Source organism: Schistocerca cancellata, chromosome 5 (assembly GCF_023864275.1).
Source record: "Schistocerca cancellata isolate TAMUIC-IGC-003103 chromosome 5, iqSchCanc2.1, whole genome shotgun sequence".
In the NCBI taxonomy this organism is placed as follows: domain Eukaryota; kingdom Metazoa; phylum Arthropoda; class Insecta; order Orthoptera; family Acrididae; genus Schistocerca; species Schistocerca cancellata.
This window is the reverse complement of record NC_064630.1, coordinates 154,346,655-154,370,365: the sequence shown is the minus strand read 5'-3', so window position 1 is coordinate 154,370,365 and position 23,711 is coordinate 154,346,655. Positions and strand designations below refer to the sequence as shown.

Here is a 23,711-nt window from a genome sequence, read left to right as displayed (position 1 = left end):
ACAGGTGTGCATGTGTGTGTGTAAATAACATGTGAACCCTATGCTGTCCTGACCTATACTTGCGCAAGGCATAATCCTATTCATTTTAGTGAATTAATAAGTAGCATTTGATTTATTAAAACACAAGTGAACCACATTAGTGATGTGGATTTAGGTATTATATTGTCAGTTCATTTAATTTTTATTTTTATACTGTCAAGTCATTTCACTTTTATTTTTTATATTGTCAAGTCATTTAACTTTTAATTTTATATTGTCGATTCATCTAACTTTTTTATTTTTTTAAAAAAAAGAAAGAATAAGTCTCACTTTTGTTCTTAAAAATTGTGAAAGACAATACTAAGTGGTATTATGTATGACATTGTGTAATCACATAACTATGATAAAAAAATTTCTGTGAATGCAGTTGAGAACGTGAAAGCGAACCGGCTAAACTCTCACGAGACAGCGGGAACAGCCGGACTAGTTGTAAACTGGCGGGTTTCCCAGCAGGAGACGCTGTCAACTGGGCCACTTCGGGAGCGCGGTCGACAACAAAAGAAGGGCACGCGACAAACACTTTCCCTTGCACCTGGAGCTAATGGGTGGCTGCCCCGTGCAACCCTTCCTGGAGGCGATGACCTGAGATGGGCGAGCGGTCCACCGCGCGGAAATCCATCTGCTAGCAACGCACCACACGCACGCGACCGTGATGAGACGGCCGCAGTGAAACAACACAAGGGGCATGGAGCCTTTTGACAGGTACTGTCCAGAGAAACTTGTAGACGTCAACGACGGCTATCGACATTTCCTGACGGATGCCTACTGTCAAGCGACAGTAAATCATGGTTCGATGTTCTCTGGTCGCTAAGGGTGGCACAAAAGAAGAGCCATTAAGTGTCATCCTTGCCCAGGAATATCAAACCGGCGAGCCAATTGAGGATAACTCAAGAATGTAACAACACAAAGGGCGTGGAGCCTTTTGACACATACTGTCCAGAGAAACTGGCAGACTTCAACGACGCCTATCAACATCTCCTGACGGATGCCCACTGTCAAGCGACAGTAAATCATGGTTCGATGTTCTCTGGTCGCTAAGGGTGGCACAAAAGAAGAGCCATTAAGTGTCATCCTTGCCCAGGAATATCAACCTGGCGTGTCAAACGAGGATACCGCACGAATTTGACAACACAAACATGGAACCAAATCGAGATGCACGTGACACGGGCCACCAGAGAAACTTCATGAGAGGGCAGAGACGGCGGGATTGCACGCAACAGATGGACAAAAATCCCTACTGACAGCTGCGGCGACGAACCCCCCCTCCCCCGCCCCTTATATTGTGCCTTGGAACAGTGGAAGTACTGAGTGTGTCAGTGAACGGTGATTATACGGTTCTTAGTCCAGTGCATATACGTGTGTTTCTGTCACAGAAACTTTGACTCGTGTGTTTTGCAGGGGTTCGACTTATTGGTGTTTATTAGACTGACTCTTGTATTTTGCAGGTGTTCTATTTATTGGTTTTTTTTAGACTTTGACTCTTGTATTTTGCAGGTGTTTTATTTATTGGTGTTTTTTTTAGATGTTGACTATTGTACTGTTTTATTGATCGATGTTTGTTCTTGTGTGATGTATTAGATTTGTGATATTTTGTTTCGTAAATTCATTCAAGTGGCATTGCTTCGTTTATCAGTCAGATAGCTATTCACTCTCTTTGGACTGTGATCGATTAGCCTTTGCATGGGGCATATTTATAGTGAGGAACCCCATAAGGGTAACAATCACATAATTATTGTAGTTTCAGTATAATGACACAGTGCTCATTGTTTACTAACTAACTGAAATATAGTAGAGTGATTAAATTAGTGCCACATAGTTATTTTAATTCTACAAATTATTAGTTTTGTAAGATATAGAATTTTTTTGCGATAACCACTTTGTAAAACATGTTTTTTCTCTTATCATTTTTTTTGCTTTTGCGGATTGTGCATTGTAATGTTCTGCTTCATAATACTGATGTTATTTTCATGTTCTTTTTTAATTGCTGTGGCACCTTTGCTATTTTCATAAATTTTCGCTTGTTAATAAACAGTCATAAATTTTCCTGTGATCAGTTGGCTCTTGCAATGAGCAAATACTGGTGAACTCCTTAAGGGTAACAACCAGAAATTGTTTTCATATTAATGACACAGGAACCATTGTTTTTACTTGCTGACCGAATTAGGTCTACACTATCTTTTAAATAGGTGTCACAGATTGTGTCCTTTTTTTCTGTTTGAAATTAGTAGATTTTAAAGATTTGTTGAAATTATTGTGTTTTAGCAAGTAGCTGGTGACGTTTTGCCTTTTCTTTACACTTTTGGTTTAAGTAGGGTGTGAGAAGCCTGCTTGGGACTGTCCTAGCATAGCCAGAAAATTCCCTGCACAGTCTTTTCCATGAGCGTTGGTGTTATGAAAGGTCTCTGTTGCATTCCTTTCATGTTTAATTTCTTAAATCTGTTGTCATTTACGGCATATATTCCTCTTATAAATTTACTGTGGCGTTTCTGACTATCTGGGAGGAGACTGAGTAGTGGAACGTGTTACTTTTACACATAAACAAGAACGATCTGTCACACTACTACACTTTAAAACACAGTTTATATGTAACTCATGTCACACAGTCTCATACGGAATCTACATCCGCTTTCTTTTATATACTGTATATGATAAGATACTGTCATCCCCCTTCCCTTCTGTGTGAGAGGATGAATGAGCAAATGTATTTCTAGTTGCATGCTTGAGGGTAGCAGACAAGACTGTCTGCTAGAGAACAGTAGGACAAACGTTGGAACAGGTAGCTACGCTTTCTAAAAGCAAAGAGGTTTCTATCCTTAGTATTGCCCTGTCCGTCCGTTGTCATGTTGGTATAGGAAGCTGCCCCTCTGGCCACTTCCGTTTGTATTTGTGAGCCACCCCTCAGGAAGGGACCATTCAGTCGGTCCGTGGCGAGCGTCTGAAGTGGTAAGATCTCCGGCTAAGCGCGTGTCTGCTAAGTCCGTAGGACAATGGATTTCTTAAGTTCAGCCTAACTGAAAATTTAATCACCTTTATTTCAGGTTTAGCTCTAAAATATCTAATGCTATCTTAAATTGCAGCGCAGTGTAATTCTCGTGTGAAGTTCAGATTATTTTCCAGTAGTTGCTTTGTCACTACTTTGTGAGTAAAGTGGAACCACGTGTTGATCAGTAACTCTAACTAAGATCAATCTTAAATGGAAATGCTTGTGTGATTATAACGTCTCGTCTTGACAATATTTTTCAATATAGCAACTTTTCTTTATGTTCAACCCACGTGGGGTGTACTTTGCGAGACCAGTACCACGTGCTTATATAACTGTTTGACCCGTCAGGTTAACAGTAAGACGTTAGTAACCAGTTCGAGGTTTTTCTTTTGTAAATTGCTTTTCGATCTAATTTATTTTAATTATCAAAATTATTGTGGAGTTACACTCTTTGTGTAAACCAAGTTGACCACGTGAAGCAAGTGGTGTAATCATCAAAGTAGCCCTCAGCTATTCTTTTCGCCAAGATTTCACAGAGTTAATATGAATTTAGTATACCAGTGTGTGGTAATTACATGACAGACAGGATTGTGCTACGAACGTATCTTCTTTGGGTGAAAATTTGAATCTGTTGGTAGTGGTTAACTTTCTCTTGCATATGTTTCAACGTACTTTGTGTGTTGTTTTATGAATGCAGTGTTGTATGCAGTCTCTCGATCTTGCCTCCATATTTGATGTGTTCCGTAAGATTGCAAACTCACATTTTCACAGTCCTAAATAAGGCACCAGCTCAGTTATAACTCACGTTTAATATGCTGAAATTTCAATAATCAATGTTAAAATAAATTTCCAAATATAAACTGATTTATTTCCTTTTATTTAAATTCACTTTTTTATATATATATCACCGGTTGTCGTATGACGATTAAAAGATTATAATTAATGTTAGTCTGGTTGGGAATTTGGTAAGCTAGACTGGATACCTGGTGAAACAGTTGCGCAGTAATGCAAGGTTAACTTCCCCAGACAGCTCACAGCTTTTAACCCGCTTTTATTGTCCATCAGTACCGCTTTCATCATAGCAAATTAAAGTAACAAACTTACAGAGTCTTCTTTTCCTGCCCGTCTTTCCGCTGTGCTATCATACGTAGCGGTTTGTTCTGCACGCCTTCATTGTAGTGTTGTAATTAGGACTCGGAAATTGATGGATAGTCCTTTTCTACTCGTGTATCAAAAGATGAGGCCCACAGTGATATGTATACATTTTGGTCGTTGTAGGCCAGAAAATGGTGGATTTTATCCGTTCTTTTTTTTTCTTTTCACCATTATACCTGGATTATTTATTTTATCTATGAATGGCTTCATTTGCTACTTCTCCTTCATTCGACTAGTTCTGGCTATTCTCAGTTCGAACCACCGTGGCCCACCTCAAGTATATGTAATTCAGTAAAAAGCAGAACTATCTCTAAAAATAGAGATCCTCTGCACCTAAGAACCTAAAGATGATCGTTATATTGCTACGCCAACTAACGTAAGGTTTTGGAAGTCTAGTTCCTGTAACCTTAGTGTGTTTCATCCAAATACGAACCCAGTTATACCATTTTAATTACTTTTTCCACGACGTGTACTGAAGGTTCCCCCAATTCATTCTACGTGGCAATATTCACCAAATCCATTTTTGCGAACACTAAGTTCGTTATTGATACTACGTTAATCTAAAAAATACATGCGCGAAAGAAAATGCTTTTCGATCGTATTATTCTTTCTTCACACTACGTTGCTTACCATCGGAATGTTGTATTATAATTTGGTTTAATTTTCCGCCCCATTTTCCAAGCCTTGGGTCCTTATACGAGTTTTTTAGGCTATTTCTATAAGTATTTTTAGGAAACGGATAGGACTTCACCTTCCGAACCCTAATGTGAGACTCCCGTTGATATACAAACGTAGCAATTAAAATACACTCCGTTATGTATGTGGAAATTCGCAATAAAATATTGTTTATTTAAGCAACATATATTCTGTATTGCCTTAATCGATAGCTAATGAGTATTTTATTTTCTATAACTGATGTAAATATTTACAAAATATCCTTCAGTTCTACTACACGGGTTATTTTAGCCAAAACAAATCCTCCTAAAATATATTTCACCAATTTACCAAACTTAAACAATTGAAAATGTCTTATAAAGAATAATAAATGTCGTTTGAGAGAATTAAAATCGAAAGGTTTAATCTCAAAACAAAATGGATTGCAAAATAATATTTTGTAATTTAAATACGAGATCCTCGCTGATAAAGTGCCACAAAGAAAACTCTAGACTTAAACACAAAATTTTAACTCATGTTTTCTTATTTATTGTTTATGATTTATAATTCTGACGCATTATAGCTGACTGTATTCTTCATTTGTGTACTGACTAGAATTTGAGTGAATTACGAAGAGAACGTTAAGTCTTTCCCCATGAAGATGTGATCGCTGTTCACAAATTATTTTTCCTGCCCAACTGAAGACTCTCGCTGGAAGCTCTCGTTGCATGTATATTTTAATCTACACTCCTGGAAATGGAAAAAAGAACACATTGACACCGGTGTGTCAGACCCACCATACTTGCTCCGGACACTGCGAGAGGGCTGTACAAGCAATGATCACACGCACGGCACAGCGGACACACCAGGAACCGCGGTGTTGGCCGTCGAATGGCGCTAGCTGCGCAGCATTTGTGCACCGCCGCCGTCAGTGTCAGCCAGTTTGCCGTGGCATACGGAGCTCCATCGCAGTCTTTAACACTGGTAGCATGCCGCGACAGCGTGGACGTGAACCGTATGTGCAGTTGACGGACTTTGAGCGAGGGCGTATAGTGGGCATGCGGGAGGCCGGGTGGACGTACCGCCGAATTGCTCAACACGTGGGGCGTGAGGTCTCCACAGTACATCGATGTTGTCGCCAGTGGTCGGCGGAAGGTGCACGTGCCCGTCGACCTGGGACCGGACCGCAGCGACGCACGGATGCACGCCAAGACCGTAGGATCCTACGCAGTGCCGTAGGGGACCGCACCGCCACTTCCCAGCAAATTAGGGACACTGTTGCTCCTGGGGTATCGGCGAGGACCATTCGCAACCGTCTCCATGAAGCTGGGCTACGGTCCCGCACACCGTTAGGCCGTTTTCCGCTCACGCCCCAACATCGTGCAGCCCGCCTCCAGTGGTGTCGCGACAGGGGTGAATGGAGGGACGAATGGAGACGTGTCGTCTTCAGCGATGAGAGTCGCTTCTGCCTTGGTGCCCATGATGGTCGTATGCGTGTTTGGCGCCGTGCAGGTGAGCGCCACAATCAGGACTGCATACGACCGAGGCACACAGGGCCAACACCCGGCATCATGGTGTGGGGAGCGATCTCCTACACTGGCCGTACACCACTGGTGATCGTCGAGGGGACACTGAATAGTGCACGGTACATCCAAACCGTCATCGAACCCATCGTTCTACCATTCCTAGACCGGCAAGGGAACTTGCTGTTGCAACAGGACAGTGCACGTCCGCATGTATCCCGTGCCACCCAACGTGCTCTAGAAGGTGTACGTCAACTACCCTGGCCAGCAAGATCTCCGGATCTGTCCCCCATTGAGCATGTTTGGGACTGGATGAAGCGTCGTCTCACGCGGTCTGCACGACCAGCACGAACGCTGGTCCAACTGAGGCGCCAGGTGGAAATGGCATGGCAAGCCGTTCCACAGGACTACATCCAGCATCTCTACGATCGTCTCCATGGGAGAATAGCAGCCTGCATTGCTGCAAAAGGTGGATATACACTGTACTAGTGCCGACATTGTGCATGCTCTGTTGCCTGTGTCTATGTGCCTGTGGTTCTGTCAGTGTGATCATGTGATGTATCTGACCCCAGGAATGTGTCAATAAAGTTTCCCCTTCCTGGGACAATGAATTCACGGTGTTCTTATTTCAATTTCCAGGAGTGTATTTCCTGCCACAAGAGAAAGCCGAGGAAGCCGTTGGGAGTTACCACAGTGTGAAGTATTTTCGTTGCTCATATATCTTTCTTGCAAGTATGTACTGACTTCATATTCTAGGAGAGGAGAATATTTCGCCCAATACTCAAATCTAGTCTTCTTGTAATCGCTTGCATTTGCTTTTGGCTGCTGTTACTGGGCACTAAATATATGCTCAAATTAATATTTTCAGAATAGTGTTGCGATCTTACCACTTGTTATCCGGCACATAATTACAATAATACCTACATAACCTTAGAAATTTACGTCCAGTACATATCTGTCGATCCGCTTGGTAAACACACATCTTTTTATAGTCGGTTAGCTTCCTTAATATGCGGTACTTACAGGTTAGTTACCACAAACATTGCAGTTTTATATAACGTAATGACATCCATCTTGTACTCTAGAAAAGCACCGGCAAATTGCTTCAAAGGTTTCAGGCACTGAAAATACACTTATATCGAAATTCAAACCTCAGAAGAGGTACTACAAGGTTCAGATGAAATAAAATTCACTCTTCTTCATCTCCTCTTCCCGCATAGTACAATGTGCTTCTAAAGCATAAAACCGTGGCAGAGTTAAATGTAAGACTGGCTCCGCGTCACCCTCTAGATCAAATATGGCTTCCTTAAATGGGTTAAGAAATGTCGTAAGGTGACTGGTTATAAGGTGGTCTTAATCTAGCAGTTTATCAGAGACGCCATCGTTACCTAAAACACCCTTCACTTACTGAGTATGAGAATGTACTGACTTAAGCATGTCAGATTAACTATTCCAACGAGTTGAAACACACTGCTTCAAGAATCTTGAAAAGAGATCTTTTTAAGTGGAAAACCATAACCCTAACTGAGTTAAGAGTAGCTAATACATATGGCATATCGTCTTCCAAATGCTGTTCGCTCAGAACATGCTTCAGGACGGTGTTTACAATATGAGCCACGTATGAAAGACGTTTATATATGTTGAGAGCCTTAACAATATTACTATCCTTTTCTGTAACAAACAATTCCGGCAACGTCTTCACGAGAAACACCTACAGTTTCTTAATGACCTCCCGAATTATTTAGAATGTTTGTTACAGCTAGTACATTAATACATTTATTCGAAAGCCAGTCTGAATTTATGTAGCGCACTGTCACAGGTACATAATGCTCCTCTTGATATTTTTCTGTCCATACATCAAATACGATGCCTGCACTATGTCGGGGAGTATTTTGCTACGCACTTTATTAGTTAACGTTGGACTTCCCTAGCTACTGTAACTCGAGCGGGCATAAGTCTTTTAGTAACCACTGAGCCACATTTTTCCTATTCCACTAAATATTTGCCCTAAATTTAGAAAGCTGCCTCTCTCTATACAGCCAAATCGCTTCAACTTCTTGGCGCACATTTACACACCGTTGTCAGCCACCAAGTCTTTATCCTCCTTCAAAACATTTATCGAGTGGTCAGATTTACAAACATGTCAACGTACTCAAGGTCCCATTTGAGTTCTTAGTAACTTAATACACAATTTGCATTGCGAGACACCTACCGATTTATCTAAAGCTGCGTTCGGTAGCCGCGCGGTCTCGGGCGCTTTGCCATGGTTCTCGCGGCTCTCACGTCGGAGGTTCGAGTCCTCCCTCGTCATGGGTGTGTGTGTTGTCCTTAGCGTAAGTTTGTTTAGATTATATTAAGTAGTGTGTAAGGACCTCAGCAGTTTGGTGCCATAGGAAATTATCACAAATTAAAAAAAAAAATTACAATTTCTCCCCGATTTCCCTCGAGTTTGGTTTGTTCGTTTAGTTTTTCCCACCTTTAAGGTAACTGAGCTGTAGTGAAACTGCCTACGCAAACAAATGATCGGATGGCATGGTGACCGAGAGACCCCACCTGGGGTATTTCGGCTGCCGAGTTGCAAGTCTTTTCAGATGACGGCACATTGGGTGACTGTCGTGTCGATGAGGATGAAATGATGATGACGATAACACCAGTCCTCGAGTGGAGAAAATCTTCGATCTTGCCGGTTATCGAACCCGAGCCTTTATGCAAACATATACCTGGGTCATATTAACAGAATTTTCCGTCGGTTCTTGGTAGAACAACATTATAATAATAAATGAAAAGCACCAGTTTGCTTTTGTTCTACAATATTACATTTATTGCTAACCAGATTTCGGCTTACAAGGCCATCTTCAGACATGTCTGAAGATGGCCTTGTAAGCCGAAAACCGGTTAGCAATAAAAGTAATATTGTAGAAAAAAAGTAAACTGGTGTTTTTCATTTATTATATACCTGGGTGTTGGTGAATGATGCAACCAGCCACAAATAATTTTTAAACGTTTTATTTTAGTGCCATAACCGATTTCGGGCTGCCTCGCCCATCTTCAGTCGGCTAATATTTTCAGGTACATGTAGGTTTTGATCACTATCACGACATCTGATTCCACAATACGTTACAGTGGATGGCGGTTTGTTTTGTTGTCGACCGTGTGGTTTTCCAGGTAACTATATACTTGTTTTGGTTACAATGCAAAGGTTGTCATTAAGCAAAAATACAAATCTCCTATTGACCAAAAAAGAGGAAAGATTACGCGCAAGACGTTAACAATAGGAAAATGTTTGCATTCTACGTATAAGTTTATTATTAAAAGACAGTAGGACATTTTGTTTTCCGTTTTTTTCCAGTGTTGTGACCTGTAAGGGTCCTATTTGTGTTTGATTTCTGTGAACGGCCCAAACAAATTATTTGGAAATTTTTTATTGGCTACCTCCAGCTGCTCGTTTAGAATGTATTGAATGGAACTGAGGGTGTGCATAGATATATTTCTAGTTCCTCTAAGAAATCCGTTTTCCTGCCTTTGTTAGTGGTACATAATATCTGTAAGTCGTCATTAATGAGTGTCCATATTGTAAAATATAAACTTTCAAGGTCGGAAATGTCACAGTTAATAAAATTTTCCATCCATGTGAGTGGCTATTGCAGATTTATTTAAATTTTTAGTCTAAATGCGTTAATGTGTTCACAGTATCTTATAATGAAGCGTCTGTCAGTCTGTCAAAGATAAAAGCTAGTCAGTTGTCACAAATCTTGTAAATTCCTGATTTTTCTAGGCCTAGGCTGGTGGTTTTGTTGCTGTGGATAATGTATTGTTGCTCACTGTTATTGCTGTGAAAACTTATTTACACTCATGTGCTTTGGAAAAGATTGGCAGTTTGGTGTGAGGTATTTCCTAGGAAGGGAATGCATGCAGGCAGTTCCTTTTGTGGAGCTGATTGTGAATTAACTGCAGGTGATTTAGTAAATTTAATTTTGTTATGTAGGTGGTCAATTATGCGTAGCTTATAGCCATTATTTTTACCTATAGTTCTGGTAACACTGATTTCTTTCACCTTGGCAGATCAACTGAGGGGAATTTTATGTAGAGGATTTAACACGGTTCTGCTGTAAGCATTTTGTGCTGTGTTAGATGGCATGAAGAATTAATTATATATACACCTATTGTGGTGCGTTTTCTATGAATTTCAAAGGTATGCTCTTTGGTTCAACCTTTTTCATCTAAGATCAAGATTGATACCCTCTTCTGTCTGATATTCAACAGTAAATTAGATATTGGGATGATTGTTACTCGTGGCATTTGCAGATGATTCTATTTCATCTACTGTGCTACTGAACAAGATGATTGTGCCATGAACATACCTTTTGTAATAAATCAGTTTATCTTTTAAATGAATATTAGACCTCGTTATCCTGTAGTCACGTTGGGACGATATTGCAACTTTTTGTCAGATGCAGTCCGCCGAAGGGTCCTGTGAAACTTGCCCGACTTCGTTTTCCGCGAGCTGGTCTATTTTACCCACTGTGTTTCGGTACCCATATTGTCTTGGGTTTCCGATGCGACAGGTTGAGCTGTTGGACTGGATGCGGCGAAGATTACGTCCGGGATGGAAATAAGGAAGAAAAAGGAAGGAAGGGACAGTTTGTACATTTCCGGCGTCGTGGCGCTCGTCTTACCATCGACCCGCAGACACTAGTCTCTTGCCGGTCCACAACTTGCACTGCCGGCTCGTCCCACTGCTACAAAGTGGGCTTAATGGCTACTATGCAGCATTAGTTGCCAATCTGCAAGTTGATGTTAGATACTACTCATTTATTATCTATGGCGGAGAATGTTCGGAATACACCATGGAAAACCAATATTTCACTAAGTGCTATCCAGCTGAATTTAAAACATCAGTACAATTATTTGTATGCATATTAAGGAATGGCAGGAAAGTGCTCATGGCACGTCTAGATACTGACACCTACATATGGTATTTTTAATGATTGTCTCTTTACTTTACAGCTACCGTTAGATGTAGCTGGCTTTAGAAGAGCAGCCAAGTGGCATGTGTATGTTATCAGCCTTTTTTTTAGTTAAGTCATTACAGAAGCTGGATGTCTGACTAGGTACGTATGCACAGGAGATGGTACTATGAGACTGGCTGTGACGGACATTTATCCCACTAACTAACTAACAACGTACTTTTGTACATCATTAATGTTTTTATATGGAAACGTATTCTTTAAATATGTCGTGTTCAGTGTAAGTCTATGTAATTTATGTGTAAAAGAGAAACCGGCCGGTGTGGCGAGCGGCTCTAGGCGCTTCAGTCTGGGACCGCGCGACCGCTACGGTCGCAGGTTCGAATCCTGCCTCGGGCATGGATGTGTGTGATGTCCTTAGGTTAGTTAAGTTTAAGTAGTTCTAAGTTCTAGGGGACTGATGACCTCAGATGATAAGTCTCATAGTGCTCAGAGCCATTTCATCCTTTTTTTTTTTTTTTTTTTTTGTAAAAGAGAGTGTTTTGGTCCAGAAGAAGAGATAAAAATCTGTAAATTTTAGTTGAGAGTAAAGTGACAAATGTAAAGGAACAGTTGCTGCTGAAACGTGGCAGTATAAAGACAGACGGAAGGGGCGTAGCGTTTCATTCGTGATAAATAGTGATAATTTTGCGGAAAAGAAGAAATTTTCTTTGTAGTAATACTCGGAAGCTGTAGCGTGGCGAATATAATTATAACATGGAGACAGTGAGAGCAGAATGAGTATTTATTAAAAGCAATTACTTCGAGGATCAAAGTGTACGTTAGATTTGATAGTAAAACAGTAATAACCCGACGCCAGTCATTTAGAGCTCATCGTTATGTGAGTGTACATTATTATGCTTGAAGCTGTGGCCATATTTCAGTCCGGCATATGTCATACCTTTTTCCTGTATAGAGTTTCAAAAAGTTCTGTCGGTAAAGTTTACACAGCAAGACGGCTGCCACCCTGAGCGGCAGTGGTAATTGACAGCTCTTTTAAAATTAATTTGCTCATTTTCGCGACTACTCATGGTCATCTTAGCAGCTTCCTGTTGACTACAGAATAAGTGATCAACAGCTCCTCCGATAGCTGGAGGTGGTGAGGAAGCTGTTAACTTCTCTGGTGGCACCCGTTGTTTTCGGCGCATCAGGGTCTGTTAACATTGGAACAGAAATTTACGCAGCAGACTTTATATTAAGATAAATGCCAGTAAAGAACAGTGAAGCCGAATCAGATCAGAACAGTAATAATGGATCCAAATACAACGGGCTTTCAATAAAGAATGCAACACTTTTTTTCCCTCGGCCATTTTCGGTCCAAAAATGCTGAATGTTGTTGGACATCGTGAAATGTTCCCGCTTCAGTCCCTATAGCGTCAAGTTTGGATAGGTGACGGCACTATACGACGCCCTCAAAACTGCGTCTTTAACTGAGGTGTGTTCCAGACAGAGCTGCCACTGACTGTATTTTGACAGAAAATCATAGCATCGCAGGTATTCAGTGGCTCTTGCAGAATGTCTATGGAGACCTGGCAGTTAAAAGTATGAAGAGTTGATTATACTAGCGCCGACTGAACCGACGCACATTCCCTATCAGAGGGGACACAGGTCAGACGTGTTAAACATGGCACTCATCAAGGGCATTACATCGACACTCAACGTTGCCGTTGAAAACGATCTGCCCTCAAACCACCAACCTGTAATACTATACATTGAGGAAACACTGCAGCACATGGAACAACGCAGGATGCTGGACTACGGGCGTGCGAATTGGACATTGTTCTAGGAAACGCTCGATAGCCACATCCCACCCATACATGAAATTAATGAAACAGCAAAAATTGACGAGGCAGTAGAAACCCTCACTAACGCCGTCCAGGACGCAATGGCAGTCACGATACCTGATCGCACCTCACAACAACGCAGTGCGGCCCTGCCCCAGGAAATCCTGGGCCTAATCTCAGCGAGGAATCTCCTCAGGAGACAATGGCAGCGTACCAGGCGTCAGTACTTCAAACGGCACATTAACAGGCTACAGGGCATCATACACGGTAAAATACAAGCACATAGAACACAACAGTGGAACCAAAAACTCGAAGGGCTGGACACCGCGCGACCTGGCGCGTGGCAACTAGCCCGACACTTCACCAGGGAGAAAATATATACCCCAACGCTTCAAGGGCCTGACGCACCTGCATACTCAGCGGAAGAGAAAGCAGAACTAATGTCCCGCACACTCGCAGCGTCATTCACACCGAACCTGGTACAGTCAGAGCCAGTGTTCACACTTGCTACTGACCAGGAGGTTACATGCATTTTAGTCCAACCATCGCGCGACGACATTCGACATGCTAGCACAGCCGAAGTCTCCTGGGCTATAATGCCTTCCGCTGCTAGGAAAGCCCCTGGTCATGATGGCATTCAAACCGTGTCCTCCAGGAGTTCACGGATAAAGCTACTGAATACCTAATACACATAACGAATGCCATACTAAAACACCAACACTTTCCCGCCTTTTGGAAGACGGCCAAGGTCCTCATGTTCAGGAAGCCGGTAAGAGACCACAGCCTCCCACAAAATTACCAACGCATCAGCCTTCTGAGCTCGCTCAGTAAGATTGTTGAGAAGGTGATTCTCAAACGCATCACTAGGCACTGCATAACAAATTACATCCTGAGACCGGAGCAATTCGGCTTCAGGAATCACCACTCCACAACACAACAACTCTTACGGGTCGTTGAACATATAACACATGGCTTCAACACAAACAAAGCAACAGGGGCGGTGTTCCTGGACATCGAAAAGGCTTTCGACCGTCTATGGCACAACGGCCTCATTCGCAAACTGAGCGACGCGGGATTCCCCGACGGGCTGGTGCGTCTAATACACTCATACCTCACAGACAGGAGTTTCAACACTGACGTGCAGGGAAAACAATCAACACGACACGGCATACACGCGGGAGTACCCAGGGGAAGCATCGTAGGGCCCCTACTGTTTAACCTCTACATAAACGATCTCCAAACCACACACAACACAACGATGGCAATCTACGCGGATGACACAGCCGTCCTCGCGCAAGATTGGAAACCATCAAACATTACGTCACGCTTACAGACTGCGCCCAGAGTGGCTGAGCCTTGGTTGGAGAAATGGGGTGTTAGAGTAAACGTCGACAAGTGCGAAGCCGTTCTGTTCAGTGGAAGATCGAAGCAACTGCGCAAACACCGATACTGCAGACTAGTAACTCTACATGCACGCCCAATACGTTTCCGTGAGAAAGTCAAATACCTCAGTGTCTGGCTGGACCGGAAATTACTCTGGGGGGGGGGGGGGGGGGGCACATACAACACACGACCAACCGAGCAAGCGCGAGGTTCAAACAGCTCTACCCTATGTTCAACAGGCGTAACACACTGAACAGAAGGGTGTCGAGGTCCATGTACATAACACTTATTCGACCCCTGATGACGTACGCAGCTCATGTCTGGGGATACGCTGCGCCTACACGCCTGCCCCGTCTACAGCTCATAGAAAACAAAGTAATCAAAATCATAAGCAATGTTCCACGATACACACGCATCGCGGACCTTCACCGGGAATACCGACTCGAGACTCTCACAGAGGTAATCCAAAAACTCACCACAAGACTATACACAAACTCAAGACATTCGCAGAACCCGTTTATTCTGAATCTGGGGAACTACGACCACGACCATAGATGGAAACATAAAGCACCAAAAGACATACTTGTAAGGACCTAACATCTGTGGCCAGGCACACGCAAACAACGGTAGAGGTGAGCCCCTGTTAATCAGACGCCATTACTGGATATCCAGCTGGAACACACTGCCGAATAACTGGCACCACGCAGGGAAGCCGTACCGTACACTGCATGCAGACAAGCTCCACACATATCCCACACAGTGAGATGACCTATGGCCGATCTCGCATCTCTTCAAATTGCTACCCTCACTCGCGTTTCGTCCACTATCACCTGATGGACCGTGTTAATCCGTAGTCTTACCCAGACGCACGGATAACATCACAGCCTAGCATCCTGTGATCCACTTACTAGATAACTAATATGTTGACGGAGATGACAGTAGAACTTTTGGTCTGGTCACCACGTTGGTTCGGGCGTGGAGCGGCCCCATCTCTATTTGAGTCGTGCGAGGGTTCTGTCATCGCAACAACGTCGCGCAAACTTGTCTGATTTCTCGCAAACCGTCTGGCCGCACATAGCTGTGACCACTAAAATTCTGGAACGTGTGTACACACTCGTTCGAGATATCTCACCACGATCAAACGTCTCCCTACTTAACTGGACGTCTCTATTGGTACTGACACTCTTCCACCAGTTTGGGTACTCTAAGGTTGAGCTCATTGGGTTCCTTGCCGCCTAGCAATGGAGGACCATCTGTGTGGAATTACTTAGACATTACGAGGCTGGCCGTGACAGTTTTTGTCGAACATCGTCACAGACGATGAAACGGGTTCTACAGCTCAAACAGGAAAACAAATATGGCAGTCAGTTCAGTGGTGCCAAAGCACGTCTTCTCCGAAAAAAATGTTGAAGCTGCTGCCTCAGCTGGTAAAATCATGGCGACGGTCTCGGGGGACTAAAGAAGTTGTTCTCTATGCTGCAACTATCGACTCAAGTTTATTGTGCTACACTCAGGAAATTGAAGAAACAGCTTCATCGTGTTTGTCGCCACAAAAAATGCAAACTATCTTTCCGATGACAATGCAATGCCTCACAGTTTTGCGCAGCCCAGAACAGTTCACAAAACTTCATTGGACTGTTCTTTCTCACCCCCACCCCCTTCATCCTTCAGGCCGAATCACACACCTTCCGACTTACATCTGTCCCGCCCAATGAACGATGCAACCTGTGGAAAGTAGTATGTGGATGACAGGGACGTGATTGATGCAGCAAGACGTTGGCTTCGACGTCGACACCAGCATACAAGCCCTGCAGTAAGGTGGCATAATGCTGCCACACTGAACGGAGACTACGTTGAAACATATGTTTTTGTAGTCAAAAGATTGGGAATAACATGGTGTGTTTGAATCCTGAATAAAAGCAACCTGCTTTCAGAAAACCATTGGATTACATTGAACGCCCATCATATATTCGATTTCATTCTCCAATTCAGAAATTTCTCTGGGTGGAATGTTTTGTTCCAGCGTAATTTAACTTGACACCAAATTAGTAAGTGGAATATTTACTTCAACGCCCATCTGTAACTATGCGATTTCAATTTGTTTTATGAAGATAAGATTTCAAGTCAACATTAACAAAAATTGACTGACACGATTCAATACCTAAAAAGGTAATCTTTCGTAGTCATTACTTTACACGATCTCTCCTGATCCATTGTGGACGTAGGACATCGGTTTGTCAAATAACTTAACAAGGAAAAACGCCAAACAGCAAAAAAAGTTCAAATGGCTCTGAGCACTATGGGACTTAACATCTGAGGTCATCAGTCCCCTAGAACTTAGAACTACTTAAACCTGGCTAACCTAAGGATATCACACACATCATGCCCGAAGCGGGATTCGAACCTGCGATCGTAGCAGTCGCGTGGTTCCGGACTGAAGCGCCAACAACCGCTCGGCCACCACGGCCGGCCAAATAGCAGCGCAATTTGAAAAGTTATTAAAATATCACAATTCAGTGTGTCATCTTCTGGCCGCATATGCACCTCATTTATGCAACAGTTTCTAGCAACCTTGACTTCATATTTCAAATGCTTCCTTGGAAGACTTGACAACTCTTCGTAGGGAGCACCTGAAATACAAGGTGCATTCAAGTTCTAAGGCCTCCTATTTTTTTTCTAATTAGCTACTCACCCGAAATCGATGAAACTGGCGTTACTTCTCGACGTAATCGCCCTGCAGACGTACACATTTTTCACAACGCTGACGCCATGATTCCATGGCAGCGGCGAAGGCTTCTTTAGGAGTCTGTTTTGACGACTGGAAAATCGCTGAGACAACAGCAGCACGGCTGGTGAATGTGCGGCCGCGGAGAGTGTCTTTCATTGTTGGAAAAAGCCAAAAGTCACTAGGAGCCAGGTCAGGTCAGGTGAGTAGGGAGCATGACGAATCACTTCAAAGTTATCACGAAGAAACTGTTGCGTAACGTTAGCTCGATGTGCGGGTGCGTTGTCTTGGTGAAATAGCACACGCGCAGCCCTTCCCGGAAGTTTTTGTTGCAGTGCAGGAAGGAATTTGTTCTTCAAAACATTTTCGTAGGATGCACCTGTTACCGTAGTGCCCTTTGGAACGCAATGGGTAAGGATTACGCCCTCGCTGTCCCAGAACATGGACACCATTTTTTCAGCACTGGCGACTGGCGGTTACCCGAAATTTTTTTGGTGGCGGTGAATCTGTGTGCTTCCATTGAGCTGACTGGCGCTTTGTTTCTGGATTGAAAAATGGCATCCACGTCTCATCCACTGTCACAACCGACGAAAAGAAAGTCCCATTCATGCTGTCGTTGCACGTCAACATTGCTTGGCAACATGCCACATAGGCAGCCATGTGGTCTTCCGTCAGCATTCGTGGCACCCACCTGGATGACACTTTTCGCATTTTCAGGTCGTCATGCAGGATTGTGTGCACAGAACCCACAGAAATGCCAACTCTGGAGGTGATCTGTTCAACAGTCATTCGGCGATCCCCCAAAACAATTCTCTCCACTTTCTCGATCATGTCGTCAGACTGGCTTGTGCGAGCCTGAGGTTGTTTCGGTTTGTTTGCACAAGATGTTCTGCCTTCATTAAACTGTCGCACCCACGAACGCACTTTCGACACATCCATAACTAAAAAAAATGGTTCAAATGGCTCTGAGCACTATGGGACTCAACATCTTAGGTCATAAGTCCCCTAGAACGTAGAACTACTTAAACCTAACTAACCTAAGGACATCACACACACCCATGCCCGAGGCAGAATTCGAACCTGCGACCGTAGCAGTCCCGCGGTTCCGGACTGCAACGCTAGAACCTCTAGACCACCGCAGCCAGCCACATCCATAACTCCATCACCACATGTCTCCAATTGTCGATGAATTTCAATTGGTTTGACACCACGCAAATTCAGAAAACGAATGATTGCACGCTGTTAAAGTAAGGAAAACGTTGCCATTTTAAGTATTTAAAACAGTTCTCATTCTCGCCGCTGGCGGTAAAATTCCATCTGCCCTACGGTGCTGCCAATTCTGGGACGTATTGACAATGAACGCGGCCTCATTTTAAAACAACGCGCATGTTTCTATCTCTTTCCAGTCCAGAGAAAAAAAATCGGAGGCCTTAGAACTTGAATGCACCTCGTACAACCTCACGACTTCCAGAAACTCATGTATAAATGTGGTGCGTATGCGGCCTGAAAATGGCACACGGAATCGCCGAAACTGGTTGCGAAAATAAAAGTCTCAGTTTTCATGGCACTTGGTTATTTGACTGTTAAATCACTTTGTACAAAAAAAAAAAAAAAAAAAAAAAAAAAAAAAAAAACGAACTGTACAGAGGCCAATAGGTTTAACGTGTTTAAAGGAGCTAAAACACTCTTAATTTTACACAAGAAAGCCCATTGTGACACCACCATGTAGTCAATACAAGAATAACTTGTCTAGATAATTACATGAATGCCATTTTGATTGTGTGTTATATAAGCGTTATTCAGGGGAAGTGTGTTTACCAGAATCGTTTTGGGGAAGCAGGAGCAGCTTTTACAGATACTATTTTGTATTTATATTGACAGTTGCTCTGTCCACTGATATCAAGGCAGCATTACTTTATCAGACTTATTTAGTCATACAAGCGTATTAAGTATTACTATTCATTAAAGTAAGCTTTATTATTCTAGTGGAGAATTGTACTTAAGACTTGACAAAGTCCAACTAGGTCACATGATATCGAAGTATCAGACTTCCTTTACAGCAGCAGCGATCCGCTACCACGTATCCGCGCAGCGCTCCAAGACTCGGCAGCCTGTTCCACCCCTTTGTAACGAGCTACGAGATCACCTGTATCGAAGCACGGTTACTGCAGACATTTGTTGAGATCCGGGTTAGTGGCTATGGGGACAGTTGGCGCGTCACATGCGACGGTCGGTGGAGGACACCTCGCAGTTAATGTTTGCTGTTTTCGCTGCCGTTACTTGCCGCAGCCTGGACGGATACGGAAGTCATGTGGCGATAACGGGTTATTAGTGGAATTGCAACCAATAACCGAATGCCGACTCCAGATACAAGGTTGGTACAATACTCCATTTTCTTAACACCCTGGGGGAAGGACTTGTGGCTCAAACATGGGCGGAACGAATGTTGGGGTGGATTATTACATGGGCGGAACGAATGTTGGGGTGGACTATTACATGTGCGGATAAGGTGTCCTAGCATCTCATCTTCATGGAAGAAGAAAATATTTTGAATGCTTATATGAGATCACAATAACGTTAACCGTACAGGTATACAAATTTGAAAAGGAAACTACACTCATTTCGGAAACACTTCGCATTGAAGTTTTCCTGCAAAAATGATAGATAGCACAGGGAAACGAGGCCTTCAGAACGGAAGTATGAGGTTTATCATGTATAAAGTAATATGAAGAGATTTAATAAAGATTTGCTTTATGTGTAGTTCCTTATGGCTCAAAATAATTTCAAGGCTGTAAGAAACTGAATGGCTAGACAGTAACGAAAATTAACCTGAAGCATAATTTATTGTGAAATATACCAAAGTGAATTTGGTCGGGCACGATGTACCGTATAACCCTTCGAAAACCTGTGTCATTAAAAGAAAAAGGAGATGTATGGCATGCTAACATTTATGGGAAAGACTGTCGTAGCAAGAGAAAATAAAATTACGTGTTACATCTTCAAAGACACTTCAGCTCTCAACTGTTCTAGCCGATGGACGTTTTGATTATGTCTTTCGACCTCTATCGTCCTACTCCGAACGAGCGTCACGACGCTAATTGAAGACCTAACCTCTTGTGGCCACTACAGCCCGTTGCTACACGTCATGTAGTCTTACTTTTCGACTCCAGAGGTCTTTTCTGTTTATTTCTAGTGAAATTAAGCGGAAGTAAACCTGAATGCGTTGTACTCCCGCATGCCTTGTACTGCCGGTACAAATGATAGTGCCAGTATCCATCTTGGCTGAGTCTGCAAACTGGCATCAAGGTAGATGTCCACACAATCTTATTTATCAAGGGAAACTGGAAGGAAAGAGAGGAATGGGTAGAAGATAACTGGAATGTCGAATGGTTGGAAGAGAAGCAACAGATGAAGGAAGATGTTCAAGAATAGGATACGACGTAGAGCCTTCAGTTCAAATGCCAGACACACTAAGTGGGACAGCATTACTGATAGTACTATATGAACACGAATAAAGCTGCAAGAGCCTTAATACCTATCAGCTTGAGGTTTTGATTACACAAGTAAACAAAGTGAAAAATTGAGAATATGAGGTAGGAAATCAAGGTTTACTTATTTTATGCAGTAACGGTAAATATTTTCGCTTACAAATAATCATTTTAGCTTATATTCTCGGACTTTCTTCAGATAATTTAATGAATCTACGAGGAAGTAGGTGCCACTCCAATGAACTTCCAATTATAGACTGCGCGGCCTGAAATTACTGTGAAAAATTACGTTGCAGAAGAATATACTACTTTCTAATTGTCAGATTGGCTCTGAGCACTATGGGACTTAACATCTATGGTCATCAGTCCCCTAGAACTTAGAACTACTTAAACATAACCAACCTAAGGACAGCACACAACACCCAGCCATCACGAGGCAGACAAAATCCCTGACCCCGCCGGGAATCGAACCCGGGAACGGGAAGCGAACCCGGGAACGGGAAGCGAGAACGCTACCGCACGACCACGAGATGCGGGCTATAATTGTCAGACTAATTGCCAAAAATTGCGCTCTGTTCTCATGAAAGTGTGACACCCCTATATTACTGTACAGGAAAGATTGAAAGATGCTACGCAAGGCGTGAATCATTCTCTTTGATTTTTTTAAAAGTAAACTACATCTTTCAACAACTGATATTCTTTAACGTTTGTCATGTGCAACGTTCAGTCCACCAAGAAAGTAATCTGACAAAATCTTGCGGTATCGCAGAAAAATGTCCGGAAGATGGAGAAGACACGGAAATGGATGTAGTTGGACAAAGGGAAGTAGGATAATCTACGTGGTTTTATCACCCCGAACAAGATTTGAAAATTCTGAAGTACCCAGCATTCGTATGGTGTCTTTCTCTTACCTATCTTGCACACTCAAGGTGGCTGAACTGTACACACACTGGTCTAGCTTTACAGGTTAAATTTACTTTGCCTTAAGTTTGACATGTTTTACCTTCGGAGAACCGGTACAGATCTGTACGTCGTGTTCAGTACCTGAGAGGTTTGTGGGGTGGGGTGTTTCACACATTGAATGAGTAACTCGCTGCTCAATTTTTGTTTATTATTTAACTTCATTAAAAATGCCATTTGGCTTTGTAAATTTACAGCACCAGATATGTAATTGCTACTGTTAAAAGTTTCACCACGGAGAGCCATTAAAACCATAAAATTTTAGCTGAAGTATTTGTACTGACGGCACCATATAGCCTGAAATTCCCAGCAGCGCCGAATCAAGGAGCGCTGACATCAGTCGTATCCTCTGCGACAGTCTCTTCTGCTTGTTCCAGATGAGGGGGTTCGACCACCGTTGGTTCCGCAGGAGACGCGGAGTCTTCCTTCTGCACTTCTGGGTCAGCTTCTTTTGCCTCCTCTACTGCTGCTGGCTGTGGCTCTACCGCAGTTTGAACTTGCGCAGCTGGTGCGTCTGCCGCCTTCTGCTTGACCTCCAGAATCACTTTCCCGAAGTTCTCGCGTCTGCATAGTTGCGTTATGCCTTCAGCCACCTGCAAGTATCCAAGTGTTACAGAGGAGACTTTTCTATGAAGTTTATAGATACTTAGCACAGCGTACTCACATCTTCGAAGGGCAGAACAGCGTGAATACAGGGCTGTATTTTGGCACTGGAATACAGCTTAAATATTTCATTTAGAGATCGCTGCACTGCCTCCGGATGAAGGTTTAACCATACGCCAATGTTCACTCCTGCTATGCAGTAGTTTTTACTAACTACACCCGCAGAGGACACCGATCCGCTATCCCATTTAGGTCGCATTAGCGCCCATGATGTATATTTTGAGTATGTAGCTGTGCTGTTCGACCCTGAAAAAATTTCATTAACAAATTATGCTAGAAAAGCACACGGCAAACAGCTGATACAACGGATTCGACTACTAACCCTTCTAAGCCACCAACTATTTGTGTAAGAGAACTGTTTAGCAACAAGTGGAGTACAGGATTAGGGCCGTTCATGAATACCTGCACTCCTAGCACGCCCAACTTTTGAGGAACAGCGCACGCTTGCAACTTATCAGGCCGGAGATGATGCAGCAAAGTCAGACACGGGGCTACAAACAACTAGTTCCCACCAAGTTGCCGAAGCAACGGAAAGAATCCTTGCACATACTCTTAGAAGGACAGTAGGGATGAAGGGCAGGCCAACCGTTATTAATTTCGCTCGGTCCTAGCGACCAACTAGTGAAAGGGAAACGTGCCGATTAATCTTGTCAGTACTTCAATTCATGCTCCAAACTAATTCGTTTTCCAGTTTATGAGGTTGATCTCTTTTTGTACGTTTTTTTTTCCTTCAACTTTCCGATCTCAACAATGCAGAAAAGAGTTTTCATAAAGTACTTTTTGGAATCGGTAACATCGCATACAAGAAGGAACTACGAAACGTGAACAGACACTTGGATGAACCACTGACTGGTCAGTCACCCAGCATTTTACAGGATATATTTCAAACCAAATTCGCATTTTGCTTACACAATTCCACATCTCGTTACTGCCATGAAGACGCTTTAAGCAGATCATAGTCCTGAATAAGCAGAAATGGATCTAAAATCTGTTAGTATTTCATCCAAATTGCTTGCTACTCCAGAGGTTTCATTTCAGAATCAAAGAATTAGTACGTACTCATTTTTTCATTATAGCAATTTTAGACGTACTTCCATTCCATGTCGACCTCAGGATGATCACAAGAAACGACAATGTTGCTGTCGCATAGCGAAATATTCGCGCCCTCTATCTCTGAATGCTGTGACTGCTACGATGTACTGCGTTCGGAAACATATTTCGTTGTGCCTTTAGCTGTCTCGTACAACAGCATCGGCTGTTTCACTCTGAAACCACTGGTACTACGAAAGACGGTGATCAGGCGGAAACCACTGGTACTCAAAGGGTTAACCAGTCTTTGGGAGAAGGG

The 23,711-nt window shown here is 43.0% G+C and overlaps 1 protein-coding gene across 6 annotated transcripts in view; it reads right to left on the bottom strand.

Annotated features, from left to right (window-relative positions):
- LOC126187868 (synaptic vesicle membrane protein VAT-1 homolog) overlaps window positions 1–23,711 on the bottom strand; it is a 112,642-nt gene that overhangs the window by 78,861 nt on the left and 10,070 nt on the right. The window contains exon 6 of one of the 6 annotated variants that reach the window (XM_049929192.1): window positions 22,365–22,609. The exons of the other annotated variants lie outside the window; for them this stretch is intronic. Coding sequence (XP_049785149.1) covers window positions 22,365–22,609 — 245 coding nt within the window. The remainder of the gene's footprint in view (window positions 1–22,364; window positions 22,610–23,711) is intronic. 6 annotated transcript variants of the gene reach the window in all.